The 26780-nt window shown below is 55.9% G+C and overlaps 1 protein-coding gene across 1 annotated transcript; it reads right to left on the bottom strand.

The window, feature by feature from the left end:
- Positions 1 to 237: 237 nt before the first annotated feature.
- On the bottom strand, positions 238 to 26556 carry zzef1 (zinc finger, ZZ-type with EF hand domain 1). Its single transcript, XM_084698098.1, has 54 exons — positions 25999 to 26556; positions 25011 to 25155; positions 24630 to 24824; positions 24317 to 24500; positions 23947 to 24146; positions 23538 to 23748; positions 23298 to 23414; positions 22902 to 23080; positions 22626 to 22724; positions 22373 to 22464; positions 22046 to 22191; positions 21669 to 21774; positions 21195 to 21413; positions 20981 to 21072; positions 20615 to 20844; positions 20390 to 20523; positions 20211 to 20281; positions 19989 to 20103; positions 19359 to 19521; positions 18911 to 19032; positions 18703 to 18825; positions 18389 to 18558; positions 18216 to 18297; positions 17914 to 18115; positions 17635 to 17777; positions 17307 to 17544; positions 17122 to 17201; positions 16934 to 17024; positions 16317 to 16830; positions 16012 to 16176; positions 15758 to 15877; positions 15415 to 15576; positions 14903 to 15035; positions 14491 to 14629; positions 14228 to 14393; positions 13580 to 13842; positions 13279 to 13451; positions 12993 to 13182; positions 12695 to 12864; positions 12309 to 12589; positions 11959 to 12133; positions 11701 to 11833; positions 10597 to 10826; positions 10172 to 10480; positions 9945 to 10045; positions 9689 to 9824; positions 9183 to 9542; positions 8745 to 8888; positions 8329 to 8497; positions 8111 to 8209; positions 7387 to 7552; positions 6602 to 6752; positions 3598 to 3669; positions 238 to 2504 (listed from the first exon to the last, which is right to left on the bottom strand). Exons 1-54 carry the CDS (start codon positions 26410 to 26412, stop codon positions 2424 to 2426), a joined length of 9165 nt encoding a protein of 3054 aa, XP_084554224.1. The 5' UTR covers positions 26413 to 26556; the 3' UTR covers positions 238 to 2423.
- Between the last annotated feature and the right edge of the window lie 224 nt (positions 26557 to 26780).

Consider the following 26780-nt stretch of genomic DNA (forward strand, 5'->3'; position numbering starts at 1 on the left):
GGAGTGGGTGAGAGCGGGATGGAGGGGTGGGCGCTAGGCTGTGCAGCGCTGAATCATCCATGACTCGTATTCAATGTTTCCTCCATTTGATGGCGTTATCGCCCCGGGCGATGATCATTTCCATCATCTCCAGCGTCCCTCAGACAAGGGTCCCTGCAGGAGGAGGGAGTCCTGCTGATGTCATCCTCAGTCCTAAGCACCAGGCCTCAATACACATGAGAAAAGGGACCGGAAACATTCACGCATCAAATAGTTTTTTTAATTAAAAATGGATTACAATTCAACCCAAGCAGTATGTTTTTTTTCCCCCTCCTCTTCTCCCCAATGTGCCACGCATACAAAATCAAAAAAATCGAAGTGTCTAGCCTTCAGTGACAATATATTAGAATTCTTATTTGTAAGGGGGTCGATATGAAAGAATCTTCTGCATTATTCCTATGTGCAATTAGCAGTATTCACAGCTATGTACATTCAAACCTAGGTCAGTTTCAAATAACAAATCAACAACTGAAAGGAACAACCAAAAAAAAAAAAAAAACCTTAAAAAGTAAAAAGATAGAAAAAAGCTCAAATCAAACAATATATTTCTCTTTTAAAAATATAATTAATGAAGACTTTTGATAATATGAGTTAAACAATGATTGCTTCATTTTTAACCGTAGGCACATTGTAGATACGTGAGGCGCTGTTGAGCTGGATTCCGAGGGGGAGAGGTCCATGCGGGCTGGCCAGAACACTCACACACCCAACATGGCTGACGCACGTGTAAACAAAACTACTTGAGACCGACAGTCGTCAGCTAGCGCCCAGAGCCTTTAACCCTCGTGTAGGCGCAGGACCTTTACAAGGCAAGCTGCTCCACTCTGGACATGTCCCTTCCTCTCCTGGGACACAGGGTCACCGCTTGGTGACGTGTTTGGAGGGCCCAGAACAAGCTCCGGAAGAGAGACGTCACACACATTTCATGTTTGGACAAAATGGGTTTCTTTGGCATTCACCAACATCGTTCCTATTTAAAGTCACACGTAAAACTTTCGAAACTGAAAAAGAAAAATTGAAAACCATGAAAACGCCCCGTCGCTATGCTCAATAGAATCGTCAAACCAATCTGGAGAAGCTGCTTTAAAATAAGGGCTTTAGTGGCTTCAACTCTACGATCGTCTTAATAGGCCGTCACAAAGGAACTAATGAATAAAACCATCAACCACCAACTGAAAGAAAAGAAATATGAATCTTTGGAACTCAAATAAAATCCAACTCTGTGTTGAAACATTCGCTGATGAGAACAAATTGCACTCGAGAAAGCTTATATTTATCTGGACACCCTGGCAACTGACTCATTCACTAATCACTTCATGAATTTGTCACATTGAAACATTACCGTTGAGGTGAGGTGATATTCCGTTCTTGCTATTCAAAAGTGAAGTGCAGTGAAGGATTGTGTGTGTTCTGTACAATCATCTTACTGTGTGCGTACAGTCCAATCATTAATAACACAAGCTCAAATCTTTTCCAATCCATAATCAAAGCCAGAATGCGCAGACACAACAATGTGGAACCCGGTGACACAGACCAATCTTTCCATACAAGGAATGGACAAATTACTGGTCACCATAGCAATGGTGACGGTCAGACAAAGTACAAGAGTGAAGTTTCTCTGAGGACTGTAAACACCATGCCTGTCCACTGTGATAGTTTACCAATGGGAAACTATGTGTTTGGTGTCATAAAGGTCTAGTGCTGATTGTTCCATGTGAACCTCTCAATCGTTTGAGAGGGAAAGAGAGAGCACAGTGTCTGCTTCTCCCCTATACCGGAGCGGGATGTGGAGAGAGAAGGGGAGGCTCAGCGAGATGGAAGGTCACAGCTCTCTGAGAGAGTAATGAGGCTCCTATGTTCTGGACTGTATTCTTAGGCTGCTGTACATGTCCACAGAGAGACAGGCAAGTAGGCAAGGTGACCTGCTTTCACTGTGATCGATTGTCTAAACCAAGGTGGCTTTTGTTTAGGGGAGGAAAAACACCCTAAAAGAATAGAAAATAGAGCTCCCCTCTCATTCCTTCCCTCCCTCCCTCCAAAAAGTGGCTAATTTGGCACACTTCCTTTAGCACAGGGGCTGCAGCGTCTTTAAATAAAAAAAGAACTCCTGAAAATAAAGACACACACACACCAACCGTCCCTGTCTATTAAATGCACATGCTGATACACTGGATTTCCCCCTAAGGCAAAATGACTAAGAAGAGACACGAGGTGCTGTTGAGAACCATGTTCTCTTGAAGAACGGGGAGAAGATTTGAGAGAGGTTAAAGGGGTTCCTCCTGTGGGGAAAACAGTCCAGAGTGGTCTTCTTTGTTTTAGGTTCCCTCTTGTCGTTCTCTCTCCAACACGGTTGTCCTCCTCCTGCCTTCACCCCTACCTCTCCTTCAGGGAGACATGTTGAGCAGCTTGGTCGATTTATTGGGGTAACTGATAGCCAGGCTTATGGCTGCAATGTTCTTCAGAGCCTGTGTAATAAAAAGAATCAGAAAGTGAGTGAATAAGAGGGAGCAGGAGCCATGGAAATAGAGAGACAGACACAGAGAGAGAGAGAGAGAGACAGACACAGAGAGAGAGAGAGAGACAGACAGACACAGAGAGAGAGAGAGAGAGAGAGAGAGAGAGAGAGAGAGAGAGACAGACACAGAGAGAGAGAGAGAGAGAGAGAGAGAAATAGAGAGGGAAAAAATGAGAGTACATCAAAAGAAAAGATGAACAGACCAGAGTTCTATCGAGTCTTAGGGGACCTATTCATTTTCATGTCAGGCTGAAAATACACCTAGACAGTGACCAGTGGGGCCACTGGTTGTGTACAGAGACCCAGAGGAGGGGCTGTCACCCCCAGCCTTGCATAAGGTCTGTGTGCCAGGTACAGCCCTCTGCTGAAACTAGCATGTACATCATGCCTCCCACTCCTGACTCTGCTGTAGTCTCTCCATCTTCTCTCCCTCTCTCTCTCCCTCCCTCTCTCTCTCCCCCCCCCCCCCACCAGCTGACATCACGATGCTGGTTTACCCAGTCGGCCACGCACCATAATGGGCAGTAATTACTAAATACATTAGTCCTGATCACGGCCCACACACTGTGCCCAGTGAGGGGGACGGGGCAGGGGCAGGAGGGGGTGTGGTGAGCAGCTATGTGATTCACTGTTCCGGGAGGGGGATCCTAGACTACTGGCACAGAGGGAGATCTCAACTATAGGTGAACTGCTCTTCAAAGCAGGAGTAGGCCGTCGCGGGAGTGTTCCGAGCGTTATTGCGATTGTGCTGCGGCATGTCCCGCCTACGCGGTGAAGTGCTTCTCCAGGCTTCAAGCCAGAGCCCACATATCAGCCCATCGAACCATCCGGGCCACGCTACGCTAGGTCTGAGACAACCTTCCCGGTGTGAAGCTTAAGGGGTAGGATTCTGAGGACGGTCAAACATCTCTAAACCCGGAAGCAGCCCAACCTCTTGGCCTGAGCAGATGTTGCCTACCTACACATCGGTCTGGATGGATTTCTAGGTTTCAAGGTTTGCGGTTCAGCAGAGAGGAGCTAAGAGGGCTTGTGGAAGCTCTTACCAGGACAGTGTGGTTGACGAGCTGCTCATTGGTGGTCATGGCCTGCAGGTACTCCTGGAGGATGCCCTGCTCCTGGAAAACACACCGCACACACACACACACATCTGGTCAATACACTGCCTGGACACGGGGTGGCGGGGCAGGAGGTAGAAGTGAGCTGAACTCTTTTAGCTTTCAAGTGCACGTGGCTGGTATGGAGCAGGGTGCTGCGCCACGTGCAGAGACTCAGATGTTTCCTTATACCGCACGGAGACCTCGCTACCTCTCCCGCTTCTCCTTCCATCTCCAAAGGGCACATCGGAAAGGGCTTCCAGAGGAATGTGGTCTCAAGGGTCCACACATTTACAACCAAATCAGGCAGATCTTCACCCCCCCCCCCCCCGAGGCACGCCTGAGAGAGAAGCCCCGGCTGCGTCCGCCAAAGGGGAGTTTTGGAGGACGTAGATAAGAGGAAGTAGAGCCCAAATGGGCCGTGACGTTCCAAATGCAGCTCTAGTGGTGTGGGGAGACACAGGCCAGATCCTCCTGCCTCCATCCATCTCCCCGCGCCCGCCTGTTTATGCTCCACAACATCCTCCCACAACTTGTTCGGCCGACAGCGCGTGACACCCCTCCCCCCCCCCACTGTATATATATATATATATATATATATATATATATATCTCAGGATGTGTGCGGCTTCGTTTAAATTCATCCCCCTTGATGAACATAAAATGGCTTTCGGAGAGGCTACTTTCGTATAGCGCTGTTTAACCAGCCATCATCTCCGTTTTCACCGTGATGACTCTGCCGTGACAGGGTGGAAGGCGTCGGTGGCCCCGGGCAGCAGTAGCCGTGCACGGCGTCAGCAGTGTTAAGATGGAACTGTGAACAAAAGCTGGGTGTCGTTACTCTGGTGTGGGCTAGCTAGAATGTCAACACGACATGAGCTCCTAAGCATATTCAGCGCTCAGCCTTATTTTTAGTTCTGAGGTGATGACGGTCGCTACGCCTCCACAGCTAGCTCCCTCTGGTTAGCGAGGACACACACACACACCGCGCGGGGCCCTTCGGAGGCAACCCATCACTCAGCTGTAGAGCATGTCCTCTGAGGACTTCAAACTCCACACGGATGTCAACGCCAACAACTTGTTTTTGTTTGAAACTTGACACAACCGTTTCCCACCAACCGCTAGAGTGTAACAGAGGCGGGGCCATAGAGTCAGAGCCTGTCTGCAACACACTTCCTGTTCAGCAACTGTCACATTCCTTTGTTTACTAGTATTACTCTGCACTGTACCACCGGCTGGTGACTTGGGGGGCCTGGGGATCCCAATCACTGCCCAGGACACACAGGTCTGTCAGGTGACCAGGTCTGTCAAGTGACCAGGTCTGTCAGGTGACCAGCTCCAGAGCCTGCATGGTCCTCTGTTCTCTGACGACTCACACAGCAGGAGTGACACACACACACACACACCTCTGTCATGCCCCTCCTCTCTCCACTCTCTCAACACCTCCCTCCCCGGTGAGGAGAGGGAGGGTGACTCAGCGCTTAAAAGGCTGTGCAGCAAACACATTTATATCCCGCAAAGTCTTCCTTTGCTCTGTGGGATGACGAGGTGGTCGGCCATCGTGTGTGTGTGTGTGTGTGTGTGTGCGTGTGTGTGAGAGAGTGTGTGTTTCTACGTGCGTGTCACTTGGTGGAGGCCATCTCAGGCTACCTCACTGGTATGCCAGCCTGTGACAGTGCTGCAGAGCAGAGCTGCTACAGCCCCCTAGTGGTCTGCGATGCAAACTGCAGCTCCCTGACAACAATGTCCTCCAGGTAGAGACAAAGTCAAACTCATCCCCCCCCCCCCCTCCCCTGTGCCCCTGAGACAGTGGTGGTGACGAGCAATTCCACTGCAGGAGAGGCAGCCCAGGGGTGGTCAGGAGCGATGCTGGGCACTGCTGTCCAGCCTGCGCCTGCAGCCTGACCCACTGACCTCACAGAGACGGAACACAGGCTCATCTCAGACAGACACTCCCTCAATGCATTTGCAATGGATAACTCAAGACAGGTGAACAGCTGGCATCACACACACACACACACACTCAGCGGTGGGCCCCTCTATCTTCCTTCCCATCATCAACCCAGGGAGGGTGGCAGAGTGACAGCGCGGGGCGGTGACAGATGGTAGGCCTGGGCCTGGGCCAGGGCCCTGCAGGTGGGCCGGTGGGCCAGGGCACACAGTTTATCAGGCACCCAGACAGGTCGACACTGCCTGACTGACCTACCACACTGTATACCCCACTGACCTACCACACTGTACCACACTAACCTACCACACTGTACCACACTAACCTACCACACTGTGTACCACACTGAGCTACCACACTGTGTACCACACTGAGCTACCACACTGTATACCACACTGAGCTACCACACTGTACCACACTGACCTACCACACTGTGTACCACTGACCTACCACACTGTATACCACACTGAGCTACCACACTGTACCACACTGACCTACCACACTGTGTACCACACTGAGCTACCACACTGTGTACCACACTGAGCTACCACACTGTACCACACTGACCTACCACACTGTGTACCACTGAGCTACCACACTGTATACCACACTGAGCTACCACACTGTACCACACTGACCTACCACACTGTACCACACTGACCTACCACACTGTATACCACACTGAGCTACCACACTGTACCACACTGACCTACCACACTGTATACCACACTGAGCTACCACACTGTACCACACTGACCTACCACACTGACCTACCACACTGTGTACCACACTGAACTACCAGTGGATGGACTCAAAACTTTTCGTATCGACGGTTAACAGTTAAGTGCAGCGCACGGCTGAACGTGTATCTGTGTGCGCGCACGTCTATATGTTGGTGAGAGACACAACCGAGCGTACTCGTGAGTGTGCAAGGCCGGTGGCAGTGTGTGTGTGTGTGTGTATCTGAGTGTGTGTGTGTGTGTGTGTGAGAGAGAGGCCCACTCACCACGGCCCGGGCCTCGGTGATGAAGAAGAGCTCAGTGAGGGCTCTGTGGAGGGGCAGCAGCACGGTGATGCTGGTGGGGTCCTGGCTCAGACCGCTCTCCATGGACATGAAGAGCTGCCACAGGGGCTTCAGCAGGGCCAGCTCACACCCCCTACACACACTCACACACACACACACACAAACATGAAGAGGCACGCTTTGAATGTTGAGGAGGACAGTGGGTGAGCTCATGCTGGTTTCCAGTGATGCGACCGCCTGACGTCTTGCGTTTCCTCGGTGATGTCACAGCGACGGGACAGGGCGAGGCCGCGCGGAAACCATGCAAATGCCCCCCCCTCCCCCCCAACAGATACAGGCCCTGGTCTCCATGGCAACTATCAGGACATGAAGCCTATCTGGGACCTTCATGCAAATCCAGGGCGTGCGTGTTGTAGCTCTGCAGCTGAGCGGCAGACAGACAGGCCCGACAGACTGGGCAGAGAGACTGGGCAGAGAGACTGGGCAGAGAGACTGGGCAGAGAGACTTGAGGACCTGCTCTCGAAGCATCCCAGGACGTTCACCAGCTCTAGAAGCTTAAGTTTAGCTCTCTAATGAACAGGTACTGTATATGTTCACATCCGAGGATGTGATGATTTATTAGTGGGGCTGGACTTTGAATCCGGTGTGTTACTGTAAGAGTTTCTTCTAAACTAGGCCAGACAGCAACCTGCCATTCTATGAGCCCTGAGCGAAGGACAGAATGAGGTGTGTGTGCGTGTGCAAGAGTAAAAGGAGGGGGCCTCACTTTTGCGACTGACACTGAAGAAGGCGGAGCAGCAAATGGATGGCTTTCAAACGCTGGTTTCCTGTCTGGCGGCAGGCCACGCCCACCTGCCACTCCCAGATATCGGCCAATGGGAGATGTCCGAGGACTTGGTCGTCGGCCAGCATCTGTTTCAGGATCTCGAAACCTGTTTGACCGTGGAGAGGAGAGGTGAGAAAACAGCCGTGTCCGGTACAGGAGAATCCCAACACACTTCCTGTATTACATTTACATTTAGCAGACGCTCTTATCCAGAGCGACTTACAGTACAGGGACATTCCCCCCTGAGGCAAGTAGGGTAAAGCGCCTTGCCCAAGGACACAACGTCATTTTGCACGGCCGGATGTCGAACCGGCAACCTCCTGATTACTAGCCCGATTCCCTAACCGTTCAGCCACCTGACGCCTGTGTGTTACAGAGATGGGAAGCCTCCCTGGGTGACTTGGCTGTGGGGCTCATGAGGAGAGACACCTGAGGGATCCCCCACAGCGGTGTGTAGCGCCGCTGTCTGCTTCCTCTCCACCGGCAGGGCCTCACTGCGACAGAGCCGGGCTGAACGAGGCTCCCGTTGGACAAGTCCAAACCACGTGTGACAGGTGCACAGCTGCTCCCGCACGCTGCTCCCACCGGTCATCAGTCACACTCTGCCCAGCGCTGCCAGGACGGTGTGTGTGTGTGTGTGTGTGGGGTGTATTTATAGACAGACCTGTCTGGAAGCGGCCCCTGTGGCCCCCGGTCACGGTGAACTTGTAGCCCCACTCTGTGTTGCTCATGTCGGAGATGAATCTGTAGTGGAGGGTGTCCCCTGCAAACACACACATCCCCCCCCCCCAACGTCACACTGAGGACCTGGAACACCCCCTCACCCTCGTTCACCCGGCGCACGACTGGGAGGTAACAGCTCTCTCCCCCCGCGGCCCTTACCAGGGATCTCGAAGTCGGACCACTTGTGAGGGGAGCCGCTGAAGTTGTGGAGGTCCTGGAGGAAGTCGCTGCTGCTGGCCATGACCAGCTCGTCGCAGCCGTCCTCCGTGTAGCAGCGCGAGTCGAACTTCACCGACAGGTAGATGGCCCCCGGGATGTGCACCTTGTCCTACGCAGAAGGAGAGAGAGGACCCACGGTCACGTCACGGTCACGTCACGGTCACGTCACGGTCACGTCACGGTCACGTCACGGTCACGTCACGGTCACGTCACGGTCACGTCACGGTCACGTCACGGTCACGTCACGGTCACGTCACGGTCACGTCACGGTCACGGCCCTCGCCGGCGGCGACGACTCGTCCGAGGGGAGTGGCACGGCGCGTTCGGGCCCCCCCCGGGTGCCCACGGCGACTCACCTCAAAGTTGGTGTTGTTGTCGTAGGGGTGTTTGGACTCGCGGACCTGCACGGCCATGCCTGGCTCCTCCATGAACTGGCAGGCTGTCAGCGACAGGCTTCCCAGCATGCCCTGGCTGCAGCCCTTCAGCACCTTCTGCAGGATCTGGAAAAATCAAGCGCGAGGCTGTTAACACACTGTTGGAAACGTCGACGCATACTTCCTGCACAAGCACATGTGTACAGCCAGGTAGCTATGCACATATCCAGCCAACCAGATAATCAGCCAGGAAGCCAAGTTTCCAGCCAACCTGCTTCTACAGCCCAACACCCCAGCCCTTCCTCACCTTCCTCACCCCCCCCCAGCCCTCCCCCACCCCCAGCCCCTCCTCCCCCTCCCCCCCCCCCCCCCCAGCCCCCAGCCCCTCCTCACCCTCCTCCCCCCCCAGCCCTTCCTCACCCTCTCCCAGAGTGGCTTCTCCTCCAGCTGCATCAGCATGTCCAGGATGTAGGCCATGTGCGAGGCTCCACTCAGCTCCAGGGCCTCCTCGCTGAGCGCCGCGCCCTGGGGCCAGTCGGCCAGCAGCGAGGCCAGCACGTGGCGGGCGTACAGCGTGGCGATGGCCTGGTTCACCTTGACCAGGTACTGGCGCACGGCGCGGTTGCTGCGCGCGTCCAGCTCCTTGTGGAGCAGGGCGGAGCTCTTGGTGCGGCGCTGCTTGGCGTAGCTGAGCTGCAGGTCGCTCTCCGAGTTGGTGATGAGCTTCTGGGTCACCACGTTGGTCTCCTCCGTGGCCTTCTCACAGTGGCTGGGCTTGGACTGGCGGGGAGAGACGACAGGATGAAGCTCCACCGGCTCTCTCTCTCACACACAAACACACAGGCTCTCTGCCCCCCTCCCCCTTGACAGTGTGTGTTTGCATCCTGGTCCCGAGGGGCCAATAGGAGGCCCAGGAGGCAGCTCACCACGCAGGGCACCACGATCATGTCCGTGTCCACCGCCTTGGTGCTCTTCTCCTCCGAGCGAGGCCGCCTGGCCGGCTGCCACTTCTGGGCCAGCGCCCGGATGGTCTCGTCCGTCTTGATGACGTCGCCGTCGAACCTGGGGGGGGGGTCGAACGGAGCCGGCGGGTGAGAACGCGTCTCTCCGCCTCGACCTCCCCTCGTTCCCAGACTCCCCCCTCCAACCCTCCCCTCCTCCACCCGCCCGACCCCGCCTCACCTCTTCTGCACCTCCAGGAAGAAGGAGTCGGTCCGCTTCATCTGGAGCTCGTACATGGCGCGCAGGATGTGCAGAGGGGCGTTCAAAGCATCGTGGGTGATCTGCGACGACGACAACAACAACAACAAAAACACAGATGAAGAACACGACGAGGCTCAATCGTATTCACGAGGCCTCTTGACAGTCGTGTTGGGCCCGCGCGCCCGGGGGGGTGTCCCTTCCCTGACCTGGAAGCAGAGCTTGGTCTCCTCGTCCAGCCCCTCCAGGGGGTCGGGCCGGTTGGGGTCGGCGTCGTCGGTGCAGCAGCTGGAGTGGTCCGAGTCGTGCTCTTTGTCGGGCTCCCTCTCCTCGCGCTCAGAGTCCTGGGCCATGGAGTGGATCTCCCTCTTGGACGAGTACAGCATGATGGAGAGGATCTCCAGGTCGCGGAGCAGCCACAGCTTGCTGAAGCCTGTGCCCTTACTGCACTTCCTGACCAGCAGCTGGGTCAGCCCAGACTGCTGGATCGCCTCCTGGGTCTGCTCCACGCCGTGCTTCTACACAGGAGTGGAGGTGGACAGTCTCACAGTACGTCGAGATGCATACTTCTAATGTGGGTGGGCTAGGATCGCCGTTTTGCCCTGTCCATGTGGCGTCTGGGTGAGGGGCGTACCTTGAGAGTGTTGTAGAGGCCCTTGAGGGCCAGGGAGAGGACCCAGCTGGCCTCCACAGCCTCGGGGGCGTTGAAGTCCAGGCCGCTCTGCAGCAGGTGGCTGATGATGGAGGTGAAGTTGCCGAGGTAGCGTCTGAGCTGGGTCTGGGGCGCGCCCTGGGCCTCGCCCTGGTCCGGGGGGACGGCAGCGGTGATGGAGTCCTGGGGCTGGATCAACTGGTAGTCCTTCACTGTAGGGAGAGCGGGGGTTTAACGGCGCACACAACGTCATTTGGCACGGCCGGGAATCGATCCGGCCGATCCTTCTGATTACTAGCCCAATTCCCTAACCGCTCAGCCACCTGAGAGCCACCTGTTTTGGGCGCTCCCTTCAGCATGGCTGTGGTGAGCGCATACGGAGCCCTCCTCCTCCCCTCCTACTCTCACCTGTCTGACTGTGTCCCCCTCCTCCTCCCCTCCTACTCTCACCTGTCTGACTGTGTCCCCCTCCTCCTCCTCCCCTCCTCTCCTCACCTGTCTGACTGTGTCCCCCTCCTCCTCCCCTCCTCTCCTCACCTGTCTGACTGTGTCCCCCTCCTCCTCCTCCCCTCCTCTCCTCACCTGTCTGACTGTGTCCCCCTCCTCCTCTCCTCCCCTCACCTGTCTGACTGTGTCCCCCCTCCTCCTCCACTCTCCTCACCTGTCTGACTGTGTCCCCCTCCTCCCCTCCTCTCCTCACCTGTCTGACTGTGTCCCCCTCCTCCTCCTCCCCTCCCCTCCTCACCTGTCTGACTGTGTCCCCCTCCTCCTCCTCCCCTCCTCACCTGTCTGACTGTGTCCCCCTCCTCCTCCCCTCCTCACCTGTCTGACTGTGTCCTCCTCCTCCTCCCCTCCTCACCTGTCTGACTGTGTCCCCCTCCTCCTCCTCCCCTCCTCACCTGTCTGACTGTGTCCCCCTCCTCCTCCCCTCCTCACCTGTCTGACTGTGTCCCCCTCCTCTTCCCCTCTCCTCACCTGTCTGACTGTGTCCCCCTCCTCCTCCCCTCCTCACCTGTCTGACTGTGTCCCCCTCCTCCTCCCCTCCTCACCTGTCTGACTGTGTCCCCCTCCTCCTCCCCTCCTCACCTGTCTTCCTCTTGCGGGTCTTGACGTCCACCACGGCGGCGTGGTTCTTCTCCGTGAAGTGCTTGAGCAGGATCATGTGGTGCTGCTCGTTGGCGTTGTCTATGAACACCGACTGGGTGCCCATACATAGCACCTGAGGCGAGGAACGCAGAGGGGGGGACAGTCAGTCTGGCAGTACAGAGACAGGCAGCCGTTACAGGCAGTGATAGACAGACAGTGGTGTGGTGAACGCCCGGCGTTCCTCTCTGCTGGCTGTACCTCTGGGAAGCCCACCAGCACCAGAAGGGTGAAGAGGTTGGTGCGTTTCAGCGTGTGGGGCAGCTGCTGGATGCAGTGGTCGGTGAAGGCGGCGATGACCACGCTCCACTCTGGACAGGCGTTCAGGCTCCGCAGGATGTCAGCCACTGAGCATGCCCAGTCCAGGCCAATACGACTACACCAGAAGAGGAGAGAGAGAGACAGAGAGAGACAGAGAGAGAGACAGAGAGAGAGACAGGCAGAGAGACAGGCAGAGAGAGAGACAGAGAAAACACCACTGATCAGGCCTAGTCACGGCCTCAAGCCCTGTACATTCTAAACCCCCAGCATGGTAGCTTCCGCTGCGGTACCTGTCCAGGCAGACGGCCCCCAGGCAGAACAGCAGCTGGGTGGTCTTCCAGCCGGGCGTGTCGGAGGCCGTCCCCCCCCCCTGGGCCAGCAGCTCGTACTTGTCGGCCAGGGCCTCGGTGACGGCGGCGTCGGCCTCCAGGGGCGGGATCCGCAGCATCAGCTGCCCCAGCAGCCCCAGCGTCAGGTGGTAGGTCTCGTCGAGGCAGCCCGCGTTGGAGATGACCACTCTGAAGAGCTGGGGGAGGATGGGGGTCAGGCTGGACAGGGACAGGGTCGCGGCCTGTAGGGAGAGGGGGGCAAGGCATGGGGTGAGCATCAGCGACGTCGAAGCAGGGGCCGCCCCGGCCTCACACAGATCTTAGGGGTCCGACGCCGGGCGGTTTACCGGTTTGGCAGGGGGCAACATGGCCGCCAGCAGCCCCAGGATCCTCTCCCTGGAGCACTCTGCAAACACGTGCTCCTGGAGGGGCCCCTTGGCCAGCTTCTCTTCCCTCTCCTTCACGTCCACGCCCTCGGAGGCCGGGGAGGCCACGGTGTCGGAGCCGGACTCTGGAGCTGAAGGGGGGGGGGGGAATGACACGGGGTTAGCTTCATGGGGAATCTCAGCTCGGGAGGGGGGGGGGGGGGGTTTCTTGTCAACAGTTTTTTTTCCCCCGCGGGTGAGTTTCCTCGGGTTCTCTCACCTCGGACCACAGGAGAGAGGGTTCCCTCGCTGGACACAGACGGGGTCTGGCTGAGGCTGGAGGAGTCCAGGGTGTCCTGGGTCACTAGCCTCTTCTTCCCCTCCTCCCCCTCGGTGGGATAGGACACCTCCACGCCAGCAGGGGGCGAGCTCACCTTCTCGTTCTTACTCTCCTTCCCTCGCTTTTTACTCTATCGCACAGACGGGGAAGGAAGACGGAGGACTCGTGAGCTGGGAGTGCTGAGCGTGTGCAAGTTGGTACCGTTTGTCTGGGTGCAGTGGCTCACCCTGTCCCTAGGGGGCGGCGGGGAGCAGATGGCAGCGGTGCTCCCGGGCAGCGAGGAAGTGTCGGTGGTGGTGCTGAGCTCCTGCGAGGACTCCGGCGAGGCGGGGCACAGCTCGCTCTCGGACGCCGACTCGTTGGAGGACAGGAGGGACAGCAGGGCAGAGGAACGCAGGGCTGGAGTGTGGTCACAGGCACGACAGGTTGACTGAAACATGCTCGGGGTGGCCCCCTAGTGGATCCAAGGTACACTGCGGGGGACATTCACAATGCATTCTATATGTTTTTTTGTTGTAAATACCCACCTTTGCCAGTCTGTCCCTTCAGCAGGCACTCTGTGATGAGCTGGGAGCAGCGCGACTGCAGGACGGAGGCCTGGGCGAGGCTGGCTGCCTCCAGAGGCTGCCCCTGCTGCTGGCAGTCGCTGCTCAGGTCTGAGGTGTACAGGGCCAGGGCTGCAAACAGCAGCCAGGAGTAGTTGTGGATGTAGGGCTGGATGAGGCGGTGGCGGTCACTGATGCGGATGGTCACCATGGGGTAGACGGTGATCCGGTGGGTGGGCAGGTGACTGGGCGACAGAGGACCAGCACGATAACACGTCAGTCTGGGGAAACCGTACCGTGCCCGCACGCCTGTTTGCCGGCAGATCGGTTCAAATCCCCCCCACTCACCCCCCTCCCCTCATACAGTCATTTTGTATACAAACGCCTGCTAATAGAGAAAACTGTTGGGAGTCAGGTGGCTGAGCGGTTAGGGAATCGGGCTAGTAAGCTGATGGTTGCCAGTTCGATTCCCGGCTGTGCCAAATGACGTTGTGTCCTTGGGCAAGGGACTAAACCCTACTTGCCTCCCTGTACTTACTGTAAGTCGCTCTAGAGCGTCTGCTAAATGATGACATGTAAATGTCTAGATGTAAAACAGGATTTGTCACAGTGTGTTGAGCAGCGCGTCACCTGTCGGGGTACTTCTTGGCGTGGTAGCAGCCGAAGCACAAGTCAAAGTCCTCGCACACGTTACAGTTGATCCGGCTGCCCACGATCAGACCCTGGCAGTGGTCGCACGCGTACTCCATGTTCACCATCTCGTGGTCGTCCTCGTGGCCCTCTGGCTTGGCCCCGCCTGGGTGGAGCAGGGGTCACGGCGGGAGGACACGGGGGGTCAGGACACAGGAAGCAGGGAGGGGGAATAGAATGTGTGTGTGTGTGTGCTGTCTCACTGAGGAAGCAGGTCTTGCACAGGTCCATGTCCATGCACTGCAGGCAGCGGTAGCGGTGCCAGGGCGCCATCCTCTCGCAGCCGTCACAGGAGATGACCACGTTGAGGAGGTCACAGTAGCGCGCGATGAACATGTGCATCTGTGGACACCAAGGGGTTCACGTGAGAAACGCTCCCGTCATCAACCGTCTCTCCGTTAGGGGTTTCCAATTTGAACGTCGTGAGTTAAGCCCACGAGTCCTGCTCCCTTTCCCCACCCCCCCCCCCCCCCCCCGAACAAAAACATCCTGGTTGGCGCCGTGTCAAATATTGACTCAAACGAAGCAGGTGTTTATCGTCAGCACACATCCTAGTTCCCCGTGCGGGGGACTGGGAGGGCCGTGTGGTAAGGTGGAGAGGCCGCTGTGCCCTACCTTCCTCCGGTCCTCCATGGAGCCCTCCTCGTCGATCTTGTCGTACCACTTCTCGAACATGCCGTCCACGCACTCGTCCATCCAGTCGCGGTTCTTCTTGTAGTCCGTGATTTCATCCTCCTCCGTCCACTGACTGAAACACAAACACATTCCAGACACGATCGCTGTTAGCTTGACCCACGACCTGGCGTCAGAGAGAGAGAGAGAGAGGGGGAGAGGGAGAGGAGAGAGAGAGAGAGAGAGAGAGAGAGAGAGAGAGAGAGAGAGAGAGAGAGAGAGAGAGAGAGAGAGAGAAGAGAATATTTACTAGAGAGAGAGATAGAGAGAGAGAGATAGAGAGAGATAGAGAGAGATAGAGAGAGATGAGAGAGAGAGAGAGAGAGAAGAGAATATTTACTAGAGAGAGAGATAGAGAGAGAGAGCAGAGCTTGGAAGAGGAGGAGAAGAGCCCTCCGGTCCACTAGGTGGTGCCATCCTGTGTGTGTGTGGGGGAGGGGGCGGGGCCTCAGTACCTGATGGCGATGTCGTGCACGCTGATGTTGTCCTGGGACATGTTGAGCAGGAGGTCGGGCAGTTTGATCTGCTGGAACAGGGCCAGGTCCTGCACCTCCCAGCTCATGTCCAGCAGGTGCAGCAGGCAGGTCTGCACGCACGACAGGGCGGGCAGTAGGGCCCTGGGGACGACAGCGGGCGGGGGGAAAAAAGAGACCGGGTTAAAGAGCAGCTGTCCCGTTTACTTCATCAACAAAACAGAAAACATGGCTTCAAAAGGGATAGAACATTGTCGAAATTGGGACAGTGAATGACGAGAGGCTGCCAGAGAGTGTGTCTAGAAGGAAGGTGGTGTCGGCGTACTTCTCGTGGAGGCTGCTGAAGCCCTGGACGGCCTCCACCAGCATGAGCACCAGGCGGTGGTAGGCCCTCCGCACCTCCTCTCTCAGCTCCTGGCCACTGCCCGACAGCTGGGAGAAATAACTGAACGGAGAGAGAAGGGAACCTCGAGTCAGGGCGCGCGCAGAGGACGATGCAGAGAACAGGATGCAGAGGACGATGCAGAGAACAGGAGGAACTACGGATCGTTTCGGATTCGCTTGCGGCGGCGACGTTACCTGGTGAAGTCTTTCTGACAGGCCAGCAGCTCCTGTAGGAACAGAATGCAGGGGGCCTGGAAGAGATGAGGTTTCCCCAGGGACAGTAAACACTGCTGCACCGTCTCCAGCACCCTGCACACGCTCATAGCCTGTGCTTTGTTGAGGGACAGCGTCTGGAGAACACTGCACAGAAGATTTTTTAAATTAATTATAGGTTAAACTATAAGTAATTAAAAGACTTGTCATCAACGGCCACACAAATGGGATTATGGAAGGTAAGATGATGTAGGTGAAGCGCGAGTGGACAGGGGGCTCCTGCACACCTGGCAGTGGTGAGTGTCTGGGCCTTCATGAAGTGGAGGATGTGCTTGAGGAGGGAGAAGCGCTCCCTGATAGAGGGGGGCGGGCAGGGCTCCTCCACAGAGCGGAAGGAGAGCAGGCGCAGGCGGCCGCGGCTGAAGGGAACCCTGCGGGCGAAGGTGGAGGGCGAGGCGGGCTCCCCTGGCTGCGAGGACAGGCTCTCGGTGGAACCCTTGAGGCCCAGGCTGTTGGGGCCAGACCCCGCGTCGGAGGTCGTGGAGACCTGGGTCTGGACCCTGGGGGCCTGGGCCTGGTCTGGGTCCGCTGCTCTGGGCTCACTGCCCACCTCGGGGCCCGCTGCCTGGGCCTGGGGCCCCACAGGTGGGCTGGGCTGGAAGTCTCCCTCTGTTATGGAGCCAGAGCGGAGGAGAGGAGTCACGCTGCCCTCTGCAGGCCTGAGCCAGTCACTGTCCCGCCCTGCTGCTCCGCTGGGGGTGAAGCGGAAGAGCAACAGGCTCTTCTCTATGCACACCTCAGCTACAGCACGACAAGGGGAGAGAAACATGGGGGAGAAATGATGAGCTGCACACTTGATTCTTCATGTTTCTGTGCATCAGTAACGCCAGTGGTCATTACTCACCCAGAGACTCCATGGTCACTTCCCCCTGGCCGTCGTTCCTCTCTTCCGGAACGTTCATTTTGCTCACCAGGTACCTCTGCTTCATCTCCAGCTGCAGAGCACAAATACGGCGTGAGCAACAACCTGGTGGTATTGCACCAAAACCCAAACATTCAGCAGCCAAAAAAAACCACATCGACCACACTCACCATCCACGTTTTGATGCCTTCAGCCAAGGAGTACACCTGAACAAACTCGTCATTCAGACCGGACTGTCCGCCCTGGGTCACTACTCACAAAGGTGACGAGGAGAAAATGAAGTACAACGTCAGATCAGGTGAAACACAACCCTCGGGTGAATGCCAGGCATAGAGTACCGTCATATCATATTCACCGTAGGTCCTGAGGGCATGGTGCAGGGCTGGTGTGTGGTAAACCATGGCTGCCCAGATAGCGTTCACTGCCTGGTCCACCTTCGACCCCCCGCCTATCTCGTTCCTCACCGGCTGTTTCTTGCACGCCAGCATGAGGGACTTCATCAGCTCCGTCCTGCTGTCTGTTGCATCCTGGGATGGATTCCAGCGGGCGTAGTCCTCCAGGAAGCAAACAAAGTCTGCAGCCTGCCAGGACTTCTGCTGAGGGCAGCAGACATGCATTAGAGTTTCCCGGACATCGATTATGTCTGCATCCAGCTGGCTTGGTGCCTAAAACTACGGTCCTACCGGGTCAGGTTGGCCGTTGGGGAGTGCAGGGGTCCCTTCCTTGGGTTGGCTGCAGAGTCCATGTCTAAACACAGGCTTCCAGAGAGGGGAGGAGAGAACATGGGCCATCTTCCCTGAAGGAAGCTCCTTTATACTGCGAATCTCTGGCAAGACAAGAGCACATCATGACCTTCTAGTTCACAGCACCCAGACAGAACTCGAGAAAGTCGGGGTAAATATTAGGGTGGATCCAGTGAAGAGTAGCTCCAGGTTGGGAGGACCGGAGGGGTCCTGACTGACCGTGGGGGGATTTGAGGGCCATGGTCCTGGAGGCTAGGCGTCCCATGAGCCGGGCCACCAGGAGCTGCAGGTCGGACATCCAGGACACGGTGATGTCAGGCAGGCCGTGGGCCACCACGGTGAACTTGTAGCCCCACTCGTTATTACTGCTGTCGGAGTGGAAGAGGAACTGGAGCTGGGGTCCCGCTTCGAAGGTCACCTTCTGTGGGGCCGACACACCACAGCAGGCGTCAGGGAAAAAAAACTGGGGGGAAAAAAAACGTTCCATTTCCCCTTTTTGTGATGTCGCCATCGGCTCCTACCTTGGGCCATTTCTCGGTCCCGACCTTCATGTCGTAGCGGACCTTCCCCCCTCGTGCGTCTGTGAACTCCAGGTAGTCGTACCTGCCAGAAACACCACAGCATGGGTCAGTGACAAAGACGTGGTTTTTCGGGCGGGTTCTTTAAGCGCGGACCTCGGTCGGTCGCCCCTCACCTCTTCTCCGTCTCGCAGCGCTCGTCAAACTCCAGCTCGAAGGACGTGGCCCCGGGGCAGGCGAAGATGGTGGTCTCGTGGCGGCTGTTCTCGTAGTTGTGGGTGGACTCCATGTTCCAGGTCCTCAGGACCACGGGCTGCTGAGGCTGCTGACAGCTCTCCAGGTCCACCTGGCGGGAACGCAGAAGAGAACAGCTCAACGCCACGCTTCGTTGAAGCTACAGACTAACCACCAATAAGACCCACAAATCCGCTTGCATTACAGGGTTAAGTACGATAATCCGGCGATCCTGTTGGGCGCCCGGCACACTGACCTTGGAGAACATGTCTCCCGTGTCGCTGGACAGGTGCTTGAGCAGCTCCACCAGGGTGGAGAAGTTCCGGAGCAGGGTGGAGTGAGGGATGTCCAGGGAGCACAGCTCCAGCAGGAAGATCATCTGCAGGGCAGCGGGGTTAGCATTAGCGTCGAGGCTAACCGACTAATGGTTTAAGCACACTAGTGGCGGGGAGGGGGGAGGTTACCAGCTGTCTGGTGGTGATGGCCAGGATGGATCTGCTCAGCTTCTCTGTGATCTCGGCCCCGCTGTGGCGCTGGAGCAGGTTGCCCAGCACAGCCTTGGCGCTGCTCAGGAACTGACTCACGTCTGGGGGAGGAGGAGGAGAGGAGACTTCCACTGCCTGATCGTTCCTTTGCTGAAGCCCTGCGGCTCGATGGGTCACGTGACAAAGGCATTCTTTACGCGTATTCACAACATCGACATGTAGGCTTGCGTTGAGCACGATTTGCTCGGCACATATTTCAGTCGCAACTCGCGACACCCGTAATCTGCTTGTTAAATCTTTCCATTGGAACTCAACGGACCTCAAAACCCTGAGTTTACAGCTACAAGCTGGGATGAGTCACAGCCGGGAGGAGCCCGGGACAAAGGCCAAGCGTGGTTGCTGTGGGTGTGGTGTGGCGGTGACTCACACTTGACGAGGATGTCCCTGGCCAGGTCTGAGGCCGTGCTGGCCGAGCCTGTTTTGAGCTGCAGGAAACACCAGGAGAGCAGGCTGCCCTGCAGCGCCCAGAACAGAGACAGCAGCACCGTCCGACTGGCCCCGCCTTTCACATCCACCATCATCACCTCGCACTGGGGAGGAGGGGGGGGGGCAGGGAGAGAGAGACAGAGACAGAGAGAGAGAGAGAGAGAGACAGAGAGAGAGACAGAGAGAGAGACAGAGAGAGAGACAGAGAGAGAGACAGAGAGAGAGACAGAGAGAGAGACAGAGAGAGAGACAGAGAGAGAGAGACAGAGAGAGAGAGAGAGAGAGAGAGAGAGAGAGAGAGAGACAGACAAGAGATTTAGAAAAGGAAGAGCAGTGAGTGGAATCTCAGAGGGCCTACATGCTGTGTGGTGACAGAGTGTGGAGGGAGAGGCTGGAGGGAGGGAGGGCTGGAGGGAGGGAGGGCTGGAGGGAGGGAGGGCTGGAGGGAGGGAGGGCTGGAGGGAGGGAGGGCTGGAGGGAGGGAGGGCTGGAGGGAGGGCTGGAGGGAGGGAGGGCTGGAGGGAGGGCTGGAGGGAGGGAGGGAGGGCTGGAGGGAGGGCTGGGGGCTGACCTCCCGCGTAGCCACCAGTAGCAGGGTCTCCATCACCGTCAGGATGGGGCTGATGTCGAAGTCTGCCGGGGCTCCTTTGGGGGGGAGCAGGAGCAGGCCGCTGGGATCCTGGTCACTGCACGGACAGGCAGCGCACCACAGCTCAACGACACACATTCTCAATGGCAATTTAGACTGATATTGGTATGTTCAATTAGGTTTGTGTGTGTGTGTGTACTTTACCTGAAGTAATTACATAAAGACTCAAACGTCAGCTTCACCGACTCCAGCTGGTCTTCCTCAGTGATGTTTTTCTGAAACGGTTTTAAAACAACATTACGAAAGCATAAAACCACAGACAGCCCATTCGTGTTGTGAGGCTGAGATGGCAACCGTCAATCTGGTTCCTTTCCCAGTCTCACCATCATGTTAAACAGCTTATCCCTCCTGCTGTGCTTGTCAGGGAAGAAGATGGCCGCCCCATTCAGAATAGCCTTCACTGCCTCCTTCCTCAGCGATTTCTCCACAGAGCCCTCCATCTTAGCACCGTCCACAACTGCTCAACAACAACAGAACAATGTGGACATTTGTTAAGGCCAATTAGCCAGCACTCTTGGTCCCAAGATGTCAGAGAGAGAGTCTCTTACTGCTGCAGAGGTGAGTGTAGAGCTCCCACACGGCCCTGGAGGAGTCTGGCTCAGAGCTGCTGGATGTGGAGGGGCAGGCAGCTGCAGCTGCTGGCCCCACCTCGGCCCCCTGGCCCTCGCCCGGGCCCTCCCCTGGGCCCTGGGACTCCGGAGGGCTGGGCAGAACCAGGAAACAGTTCTGCAGCAGCTGAAGCAACAGAACTCTGCTCTTCATCACCTCTTCTCCCTCACTGACAGGGTGACAGACAGACGGACAGGGGTTAGAATGGGTGCGTCTTTGCCAGAAAGACAGTGGTCTGACTCGTTTTGGAGGGGGGGGGGTCAGTGGTGATGAAGCAGCGTGTGTAGCTGTGGCAGGCGTCTTACATCTCCCTGAGTTTGTTGTAGAAGTTCCAGAACAGGGTCAGGTTGAGGCCACTGAAGTCCAGGAGGAACTTCTGCTTGAACAGGGACACATCCTACAGAGTCACAGACAGATAGGAGTCGTTACTTTGTCTCCCTAAACGCGCCCCTACATGACTCCACACCGGCCTGGTATTGATGCCTCATCGAGACCCGAGGCCTGACTCCTGGTGTTTACCATCTCCCGGGTGAGCTGCTGGATGAAGAAGAGGGTCTTCTTGAGCAGGGTGAGGCCCGTGACCGTGTCTCCCTCAGAGCCGTCCCCCTGGGGGCTCAGGTCGTCCAGGTCGTCCAGCTTCTCCGCCCCCGGGCACAGGTAGCCGCTGAAGCTCACAGACTGGACGCCCAGGCGCTCGGCAGAGTCCTGCCTGGCACACAGGAACTTCACCATCAGGAACTGCACACACGTGGAGAGAGACAGGAAGTCAAGTCACGGTTTATCAAGACAACGGGTATTTCATTTACTTCGGGTGACTACAGACTCAGAGATGTTTGTATTTTGCAAGTTGATCAATCTAACTGGGATGGATAAGGGATGAACAGACAGAATGTGGGAGGATGACTCAGGCAAATATGAATTTGAAAAGAGACGGGTAGAAAACCGCAAGTGAGTCATATGAAACTGGAGAGGGCCTTGGCGGTAAGCGTGCACCTTTGCGACGCGGCACTGCTGCAGTTTGATCTCTACATCGTTCCAGTCTTCCTCCAGCTCGAACCAGCCAATGGGCTCGTCCTCCGCCTGCGCCGGGATCCTCATGCTGCAGGGTCACATGACAGCAGAGGTCACATGACAGCAGAGGTCAAATGACAGCAGAGGTCACATGACAACAGAGGGGAGCTCATAGCCACATGCCACTCATGTCTCACTGCCCACACACAGATCACGCCTCCAAAACAAAGACCGGCAGCACTGGCTGTCTGATAACTCCTCCCCCCCCCCCCCCCCCCAACACACTCGACAGGAAACCGAATATAAACAGAATATAAAACACACCAGATGAACAATGAACCACACGTCAAAGTCCTTACTTGTCTTGTACAAATTCCTTATAGTCCTTGTAGTCCCACGAGTCAAACTTTTGAAACCGTTTGAAGTGCTTTTCAGCGTCAAAAGTGTCTCCTTCGTTGTAGGCAAACACAAGGCCACATCTCGCTCCAATGGCTCCTTTTCTTACCTGTTATGACACAGATCAAGTGCAGGGGTGATAGTTACTGAATGGAGGATCCATCACTGTGAACGACACTACAACAGGAGGGACCTGTGCTCTGTGCCTCCATAGGTCCAGGAGTCTCATCATCATTGAGGAGGAGCTCAGGCTTTCACCCAACCAGGAAGTGAGTTGAAGACCAACTCACTTTGATCTTCATCTGAGTGACCTGGAAGGTGCTCTGGTCTTCTGTGGACAGGATCACACTGGCTCTCTTCCTGCCGCTCTCCGTCAGGAACCCTGCCCAGGAACACAAGGAGCGTCTAACATCATCAACCGGATCTTCACGAGGAATGAAACTCAACACGACGAGCCTCGGATCAATCAGAGGCCGAGTCGCATCCAGGTGAATGCACAGCCTGCTCTCCGGAGAGAGGGCGAGAGGAGTGTTGCCAGCGTACCGTCTCCGGTGGAGGGTTCCGTCAGCATGTTCTCCGGCCCAGACTTCTCCTCTTTGCCCTTCACGTCGCAGGCCTGCAGGTGCAGCTGGAGGGCTTTCCCTGGAGGAGGTGAAACAACAGAGGAGACGCACCTCAGCATGCCACCAACCATTCGCGACACAGCGATAGACGACCGTACGGTCAACAGTTCACCCCCCACTGAAACCGGCGCGTGTTCATAATTCCTCAGTGAGACAAAGGAGCTGTACGCAGGGGGGGGTGGGGGGCTGTGGTTACCGTTGCGGTAGAACAGACGCAGTCTGACGGAGGCCATGGAGGAGATGAGGGGGGAGGCTCTGTAGTCAGCCTGGAGGTGCTCACTGATGCCTGACAGGGACTGGAGCACTTTGGCCACACTGCCCCTGGCCAGGGCAAAGGCCAGCAGGGTCAACTCAGCATCAGGGGTCACACAGCAGCTAGGGGAGGGAAACACCAGGGGGGAACAGACTGAGTGCATTTCAGACGTGCGTGAGTGTGTGCGCGTGTTCAAGTGAAAAGGAGGGTATTGGTTTACACAATCGCAGATGATAAGACCGCACTGGGGCAAAGTGCAAACGTCATTCTGTTGCAAGTAGGTTACGGCAACTTAATGATGCCGGTGTGCTGACGCGAGGCCGGGAGAACGGGCCTTACTCTGCTATCCTGAGGAGAAAGCCGTCCACCTCTTCCAGAATGTTCATGGAGAAGAACTTGGGGAACTCGGTGGAAGACGGTGTCAGGGACAGCGGCGGCATGTGCTGTAAGGCTTTCCTACGGAACAGACAATCACAAGAAACTCACCGCCTCTGCTCAAAACAAAACCACAGCACGTCCTCAGAAAGCGCGAGGGGAAAGTCGTCATCTGATTGGTCGGGAGCTCAAGCGGGAACTCACTGTGTGCTCTGGAGGACGGTCTGGGCCAGGACTGGGTTGGTCTCCATGGAGGCCGTGACCAGGGAGGTGAGGAGGGACAGGTACCATATGGCTGAGGCGTCGGACACAGACACCTCTTTGCTCTTGGTGATCTGGTAGCCCAGCGTCTTCAGGCCGTGGATGCGCGTGTCACAGCCGTCGCTCAGGCAACGCTTGATGTTGATCTGGATGTCTGGGAGGGTTCGAACAGACGCTAATGAAATGCTCCGCTCGAAAACGATCCGTGACTAACAGACAGGCCATTTCCATTTGTTAGCATATAAAAACGGGCCCCCCCAAAAAACCAAAACTGTCTTTGTAGCCTTCCACAGACAACAAAAACAAGCATTATGGAGGATTAGTCATGTGATCTCCAGGCGGGCAGACTCACAGGGGTGTGTGATGTTGGCGTTCTCCAGGAGAGCCACGTAGCCCGTCACGTTGCTGGGGATGCGGATGTCCCTGATCTCCTGCAGCGAGCGCCGGTTCTTGCCCACGGCCACAGACACCAGCTGGGGCATGTAGCTGTGGTCGTTGGAGGCCACTGAGATGGCCAGGCGCCTCAGCACCACGTCAGGCTTCATCTTCAACCTGGCCGGGGGGGGGGGGGGGGGGGAACACACACATCACAACGTTAGCACCTCACCACACCACAGGCCTCAAGGATGTACGAGGAACGAGTGCAGAGGAAGGAAATCCTGTGGGAAACAAACGGGACTGAGTCGAGTCTGAAACGGCGAGAGAATTTGACCCTTGCCCACCGTATCCAATGGGAGCGCGCGCTGCCGTCCGACTGCCAGAAGGACACCGTCTCCCCGTTGGTCATTTTGTAAATGTCGACCGCGTTCGACGAAGCCTCTATGAAGCTGTAGCACTGAGTGACCACCTTGACCTTGTCCACCTCCGGATCCCGGTTCAGCTCCGCCCTGTACTGGATGTCTAAATCTGACAGGAGGGAGGGAGGGGAGGGGGGGGGAGGAAGACAAGCTGAAGGAGTTAGACACCTGGGGGTACAAAGACTTGTGTGGGATTTCCGGACCGTGCTTCCGTCGGGTCACAGCTGTTTCTCCTCACCTTTCTCTTTCTGGAGCAGGACCTCCAGGAAGTCCTGCACCACGGTGGACCTCATGGTGCAGATGCTGTTGTAGCCCTCCAACACGGGGAAGGGGATGGCACTGCTGGGGATGCGATTCCTGTGGAGGAACTTCAGGATCTTGGAGGCGTGCGCCCCCAGCCGATCTTTGGACTTGGAGAATATGTCGACAAATCCTGAACGAGAGACGAGGAGGGTTCTGTTAAGAGGGATCGCACGGCGAGAAAGCAGGAACTGGACGTGACCCCTATGAAAAGGTCACATCCAAAGTGTCTGCATACCCTCCCAGAAGACAAGGAGTTCCCCCGTTTTCTCCCCCTCAACGCAGCAGCAAAAGAACCCGTCAAGGTCCGAGTTCCTACCTGGGGTAAGAGAGCAGGCCTGGAGTTGTCTGATCACATGACTCAGCTCTCCCTGCAGATTGGCTCCGTTGGAGTTCTTTAAAGCCATGAGCATGTTCTCCACATCCACAACACCATCTCCCTCGGCGTCAAACTGGCCAAAGGCCTGGTACAGGGACACAACACATGATGAGAACTCTAACTAACTCACAGTGGTACATTTGAGCATGAACCAAGGGGCAAGGAACCTCTATTCTCCTCAACACATCTACCAAGGATGTGGGACAAGACAACATGCGTTGTGATTGATGGGTGAAACTGACAAAGACATACTACATCATAAGAACTTGGTGAGATGTATGAATATCTGAATCCTTATCGGTCAAACAATGTTCTTACTTTACTACATGAGACAGAGGTAGAGCAGAGACTTATTGATAGGTAGTACTGGTGAAATGAGGTTCTAATTAGTTTCAAGTTGTTTAAAGAGCTGTGGCATTCAACATCCAGCAAACCTAAGCAGACAATGTCATAAACCTTTAAAAGAGATGAAGGCGAGCAAACAGTCATTCATGACAGAGGTCTCATTCAGTAACTACCGCATGACTTGACACAACACATGTTGCACACATGCGCAGTAAGAGCAGAGAGGACCCAAGTTTTGACAACTAAAGAATATCACACAAAAAATCACTAGGGTGGCAGTAAAGTATTCTTACTAAGTAGTGTGTTTGTTTTCTGTTGGCGTCATAGACACCTGTATGAGAATGAGAACTATGTCCTCGTTGTTGGTTCTGACTGTCCGCACCATCCTTGACATTAAAACAATCGGCATGTGTAGGCTATACACCTAAACCTAAATGGAGGCCCAATGGCTATCCTAACCACTGAGATAAACACTAGCGGATTACATAATAAGCTATCGGTTGACATTCCAATTCCCTCAGTACGATAGTACAGACTCTGTTGGTCTTATTAAGTTGTCTTGTGGTCACAGTGATTCTTGTACCTCTTCGCACTCATCTCGCGGGGCGTCTCTGCTCTCCAGCATTTCGCAAAATTGTTCAACATTAACCGACTCCTCTCCCCGGCTCAGCCGGTCCTCTAGCCATCGTACCAAGACGCCCTCGTTCCCGGAAAGCACTGACTCCGGAATGGCGACCCCTGAATCGCTAATGCGGGCCGCAGCCTCTCTCAGTTTGACTTGTTCTAAAAGAACTCCAGGGGTTGGTGGTCCGCAGCCCGGCACTGGAGGGTTATTTGATCCTCTTCCACTTCTTCCTGAACCGGAGCCACCACCACTTCCCACGCCGACGCCTGTGGCCGCAGAGGCCGGACTACCTTCCGCAAACCCCGGGCTTTCTGTTTCGACATCTTCCTCGTCACCACTACCAACTCCGCAGCCGCTCTCAGTGTTTCCCATAGTGTTCAGCGGCCTCGGGCTTTCCTATGATTCGCTGTGGCCCGATTGGAGTCAGTTTTGTTTGCGGGCTGGACAGGTCCACGGTCCTTTCCAACCAGACTCCTCTCGTTTGTTTCACGTTCACTACCGCATCGACGTACTGTGCGTGCAGTGGACTATCTTGCTACGTCATGCTGTCAGAAAGTTTAGAACAGAACGCCCACAAAACGTAAATGGCATAAGGGCTACTTATTTTAAATCACACATATTTTAATTGTAGACTTCTTTTGGTAAGAGAGGATAATTTATTTTGTGTTTCTTTTTTGTTCTCTATTCTCTCTTTGCTACTAAAATCTAGTTAGTCACGTCACAGGCAGGATCACTGATTT

Source organism: Hypomesus nipponensis, chromosome 5 (assembly GCF_054491055.1).
Source record: "Hypomesus nipponensis isolate SF chromosome 5, ASM5449105v1, whole genome shotgun sequence".
In the NCBI taxonomy this organism is placed as follows: domain Eukaryota; kingdom Metazoa; phylum Chordata; class Actinopteri; order Osmeriformes; family Osmeridae; genus Hypomesus; species Hypomesus nipponensis.

Bases quoted from the DNA above. Each gene is read 5' to 3' on its own strand.
- zzef1 (XM_084698098.1), bottom strand. From the start codon at position 26,412: ATGGGAAACACTGAGAGCGGCTGCGGAGTTGGTAGTGGTGACGAGGAA. The intron at 25,156-25,998 runs GTACAAGAATCA...TCCCTGTACCAG, and splicing joins CGCGAGATGAGTGCGAAGAG to GCCTTTGGCCAGTTTGACGC. The intron at 3,670-6,601 runs GTGAGTGGGCCT...TGTGTTTTCCAG, and splicing joins TCACCGAGGCCCGGGCCGTG to GAGCAGGGCATCCTCCAGGA.